We start from the raw sequence: 5,307 nt of genomic DNA on the forward strand, positions 1-5,307 counted from the left end.
TCAGAGTCTTTTCTATACTTTTTCACGTGTGGAAAGTAATAAAAAGCAACAAAGAGGTTGTTTCAATTGCAGTGAAGGATCAAGCTGTGGATGTTCTGGGCAACGCTATGGGGATGATACCGCTGGAAAAATAGAATGCCATTATCTGCTTCGTTGATTTATTTTATAGCCCCACAAACACGGCGTCCTGGTAGCTGTAAGCAGATCCAAAGATCCGCTGCATCTTTATTGATAAAGCAAGCAATGAGATCATGCACCACTTAAAATGATTTTCACAGTTTATTTCTGACTACACTATCCACTTCCTCGAAAGACCATGGATGCGAGCTCAATACCACAGATTAATATAGTGGACTATGATGGCCTTGAGGTTGCCCCAGATGATCACCTGAAAAACTTGAAAGCACTGACTGAGAAGCTAAGACTTGAAACCAGAAGGCCTTCTTATCTTGAGTGGATGGCACGAGTAGAAGCTCAAAGCTCAAAAGACTTAGTGGTTTCAGAGGGATCATCAGAGGAGGAGAAATGGACCAAGCTGAAGCCTAGTGGAACACCTCAGAAGAATATCCAGAATTCTGAAGTGAATGAAGGAAATAAATCCAGCTCTACAAGCCTGGGAAGATTTGGAAATATTGACGAAGCTCTTGTTTGGCTTAGAAAAGAACTGGTAAGTGAAACCTGTTTTTATTGAATAAGATCCTATTTTCTACATACAATTGATCCAAATCTTCATTTGGTGTGACTACAGATATTTCCTTACCAGGGTTTCTGCTTAAATGAATCATGAAATTTGATCAGATAATCACAACAATAGACAAACACAGTCTGCTTTATTAAATAAAACACAGACAGTGATACATTTTCATGTATTTGTTGAACGCACCGTGTAAGCATTAACAATGTAGGTTGGAAAAAGTATGTGAACCCTTGGATTTTATTAATGGCTGGCACTCAAGTGGCAGCAAATAAATACCTTCTTTTTTCAGGCGTCCTCTACACTTTTATGATTGCTATGCCTTTGAGAGAAGCTTGTTCACAGTGTAACTTGCATTGTTTAGCGCTAAACAATACCACTGTGAAAATGCGCAAAGAACGTAAAGATTTTAGTTTCTCATATTTAATTATTTCAATTTTGAGATGTTTCTCACCAAAACCATATACCTTCAGTAAACTTGAAATATGATGAACGCCACATTGATGACTTTTATCATACTTTTGGGTCTTTTTTCATCTTTAAAAATAAGGCACTGTCATCTGACATGTGACATGAGTGTAAGGATGGCAGAATATTTTGGGGGAATTTTTCCTTTAAGCAAAATAATTTTTCAAGCAACTATATTTTAGAAACACATTTTCTGTAAGGGAATAAAACTAATAGTGCATCCCCATTACTTAGCTAATTTGAATAAAACAATGGAGTGAATGCGCAGGCCTCCATTACCACATCACTGCGCAAGCTTGTCATTCATGTTAAAGTGAGTGGAAGGGAAGCTGTGCAGATGAGCATGAGTGGCAATCAGTCGGTTTCCTCGCTCTATGTTCCTGTAAGTGTAATCACTTTGGTTCCACTCAGCCATGTGGCTCATCATAGCATATTTGGATACACAGTCTATTATAGCCAAGGCACGCAATGAGGCTCCTTTGGCCACATCAGAAGCTGTTCTTCCACTGCCTTGGCCCTGTGTGTGTGTCCACAAACATTTGGGCAAAGAAAATTAGACAAAATAACAAAGAAACAGAGACAGTTATTCATGGCAAGAGGGGACTTTTGAGAATCCAGATTGCCTCCCTCTAATTCTGAGCACCTAATCAATGTGAAATGAACAAAATCATGTTTGCTTACAAAGATGGATCTTATGGTCAGTAGCAATTAAAGGAATATTCCTGGTTCAATAGAGGTTAAGGTCAATCACCTGCAGTTGTGACAGAATGTTGATTCCCTCCTTTAAAAAATACAAAAGCCAATATCGAGGATACAGTGAGGCACTAAAATGGAAGTAAATGAGGCCAATTTTAGAAGGCTTAAAAGGCAGAGATGTGAATTATATAACATCACTTACATTCATTATTTTATTATTTTCGCTGTAAAGTTCAATCGTAATTTGTATGGCCGTTTAGGATTTACAGCATGTTGCGTTGCAAAAAAGTTGTAAAATTGGATATATATACACTTATTATTTACGTCTTGTGGCTATACTTTTGAAACAGTGAGTATTTGAAAGTTTTCGTATTGGCCCCATTCACTTCCATTGTAAGTGCCTCACTGTAATCTTGATTTTTGCATTTTTTAAAGAAAAGATGGGACGAGTCAAAATTATTTTGTGTGTTAATCAACATTATGCCACAAATGTTTTTGATTAAGCTTAACTTGTATTGAACCCAGAATATTCCTTTAAGAGGCCTTAGATTCAATGCACTTGTCATTTGTCTTGTGTGTCTGAAAAGAGAGAGCCCTCTTTGGTCAATAACTTGTCATATTCTGTTTCTTGCATCCTGAGAGTAATCCTCTCAGAATAGTCAATTTTCAGTTGGTAATGAGCAGTAATAAAAACCAGACACAGATCAGCTCTCCAAGTAAAAGGGTAAATAGCATTAGAATTGGATTTGAATGTTATTCATACTGTGAATGCTGCTGGTCTTACTCATGAACTTATGAACTGTTCTTGCCCATACCAATGCACTCCCATAAGGAAACGTCACTCTAGCGACTTTTATCCTGCACCGGTAAATGTTTACTCTTGTATCGTATTTAAACAACATTCAAACATCACTCTGATTTCGTATTAAACTTTTTTTTTCAAGGATTCCATTAATTTAACAAAGGCTAAACTTTTAGGGTTAAAATGAACATTCTGTAGTTTGAAACCTGTGTGATTTTCTACAGGGCCGTTTCTAGCTCCAAACCACCAAGGGGCCCACAAAGAAAGGTGATTTTTTTTTGTAAGACTCATGCATATATTATGGCTCAATTAGACGGGTAAAGGGGGCCCCCTTGTGGCCCGAAAGGGAAAGGAGATTGCGGGGGGCCTCCAAGTTGGATTTTGCTTAGGACCCTCATTTGCTCAGAAACTGCTTTGATTTTCAGTCTTTTGTGAAACACTGAGGTTTTATTTCTTCCCAGAATGGTCAAGCTGCTCTTTTCATTTTACTGACAGTCTCCAGCAATGACACAAGTACCCGAAAAGGAGTATATTCTACTTATCCAATACATTCAAAATATTTTGAACCCATTTGATGGCTTTCTGTGAGGAAGTATGATTGTGACAAGCCAAGTCTGAATTTGTCTTTTTTAATGGTATTTGAGAGCTAATTCAATTCAGTTACTCACACAAAGCAATCATATAGCTTCAGATTATTTGAAATGTATTGCATGTGTCGTATGGACTACTTTTATGGTGCTTTTTTGTCATTCTTGGACTAAATTATCGTGATTATACATATACATGTACGTGTCATTTTTGAAATATTTTTATATTGTATAAAATATGCTCACATACAGCAATACATACTGATGAGCAAGCTAATCCTCATAATAATCCTTATATTAATAAATGTCTCCGACCTGTTGTTCATTTGTAGAAGGAGATGCGCTTTCAAGACCAGCAGCTGGCCCGGCAGCTCATGCAAATACGTGGTGAGATCCACAAACTCAAAGTCGAGCAAACATGTCACTTGCATCGCCGAATGCTTAACGATGCCACATTTGGCCTGGAGGAGCGCGACGAACTGTCGGATCTTCTGTGTGATGGACCCGTCTCTCCGGGATTTGGCCTTTCTTCACCACTGCGTCTCATTGGTGTCACAAAGATGAACATCAACTCGAGACGTTTCTCCCTTTGCTAGCCAAAACCAGAGTGAAGACCAATATGAAGTTGTAACAAGGCTATAAATATTTAAAAAGCAAGATGAAGGCAATTTAATGACTGACTCAATTGCAAAAACGAGAAAGTGTGATGCAAAATCTACTACTTGCGTAGAAGAAAGGTTCTTCGATGGACAAGTAGTTCATTGAAACTCATAGAACATGACCTGTAACAGAACATCCCGTGCCTCTATCTCCATGTACTTGTGCCAATGAAACCACATTGACTGACCAAATGAACAATTGACAATGACTTTTAATAAATGGTTCACCCATTAGCCATATCTCCATGCCTTCGAGACAATCCTTGCTGGTGTCATGAGATTTCAGCAAGTCAGTTTGTTGCTTACAACACACAGCCTTAATTCAGTTTTATTTATGTACAGTATGAGTTTAGAGAATGGTCTATCTGTCACAAGCACTTTAATATGTACTTGTTTGAACTCCAGCTTAAGACTTTTTATCTTCACAATTTTCTGTTTTATATGGACAAATGCCCCCATACCTTGTAAGAATGACTCAATTAGTAGTGGATAGATATAGTATTTAATCTTGTGTAAAATGGTTAATATCTGTGGTTAACTGCAAATATTTCTTGAGTTGTTCTGGCAGTATGGAATGAGACGAGAAGGGTCATCATTATTCTGTTGTGTGTACATTAAGCTGATGCCAATCTCTAAATATGTAGCCAATTACTTTTAATTGGTTCCATTTTGCCCAATCTGGGACTTTGGAACAGCGACTATTAAGCTTGGCATCATTCTAATGGCATGTTGACATAAACAAATGCTTCAACATATGTGCACAAAAGCTACAATAAGTGCCATTAAAAGACTTTAGATATTTACTGCTTGTTTGAACACTGTGTAATATTGTGGTTCATTGGGTTTTCTTGTTTATCTTTGTAGAGCTTTGTAATAGCGATACGAGTCTTAATGAGACATTTAATGAATGTGAATATTGTGGTAAATAACTCTGTGGGAACAATGCCTCAGAGAAAATGTCTCGGTATTCTCGTTCACGTTTCTTGGAAAGATGGAGTGAAACCAGCTCTGGAACAAAGGCTGAAAGGGTGTGTATCAAACTACAGTCCTCTTTCAGAAAGGCAGTGTTTCACAAGCCTTCTCAGTGGCTGCCTTTTGTGTTGGGCCATGCCATCCTCGATCAATGATAAACTCTCAAAGCATTCTGTTAGAGGACATTCATCTCTCCTTAGTGTACATGAAACAACACAGTGGACATATGGTTTTACAATTAGTTTAATACCACTAAATCTTTTTGATTTATTGATAGATTAATATTCTATCTGCACAGTTTACAGTGCCATCTTGGCTTTATTCAGCATTTACTGTAGTTCTGGGATTGTAATCTGACTGGACAAGTGATGTTCCAAAAGTTCAGATATTTAGCATCAAGCACATTTCTGCTCTATGTACTGCTCTTAA

The 5,307-nt window shown here is 37.6% G+C and overlaps 1 protein-coding gene across 1 annotated transcript; it reads left to right on the plus strand.

Moving 5' to 3' along the window:
• The first annotated feature begins 265 nt into the window (after positions 1-265).
• LOC127624424 (protein FAM167A-like) lies at positions 266-4,487 on the plus strand. Its single transcript, XM_052099243.1, has 2 exons — positions 266-667; positions 3,580-4,487. Exons 1-2 carry the CDS (start codon positions 317-319, stop codon positions 3,841-3,843), a joined length of 615 nt encoding a protein of 204 aa, XP_051955203.1. The 5' UTR covers positions 266-316; the 3' UTR covers positions 3,844-4,487.
• The last annotated feature ends 820 nt before the right edge of the window (positions 4,488-5,307 follow it).

The sequence above is a fragment of the Xyrauchen texanus genome, chromosome 30 (genome assembly GCF_025860055.1).
Source record: "Xyrauchen texanus isolate HMW12.3.18 chromosome 30, RBS_HiC_50CHRs, whole genome shotgun sequence".
Taxonomy (NCBI): domain Eukaryota; kingdom Metazoa; phylum Chordata; class Actinopteri; order Cypriniformes; family Catostomidae; genus Xyrauchen; species Xyrauchen texanus.

Bases quoted from the DNA above. Each gene is read 5' to 3' on its own strand.
- LOC127624424 (XM_052099243.1), top strand. From the start codon at position 317: ATGGATGCGAGCTCAATACCACAGATTAATATAGTGGACTATGATGGC. The intron at 668-3,579 runs GTAAGTGAAACC...GTTCATTTGTAG, and splicing joins TTTGGCTTAGAAAAGAACTG to AAGGAGATGCGCTTTCAAGA.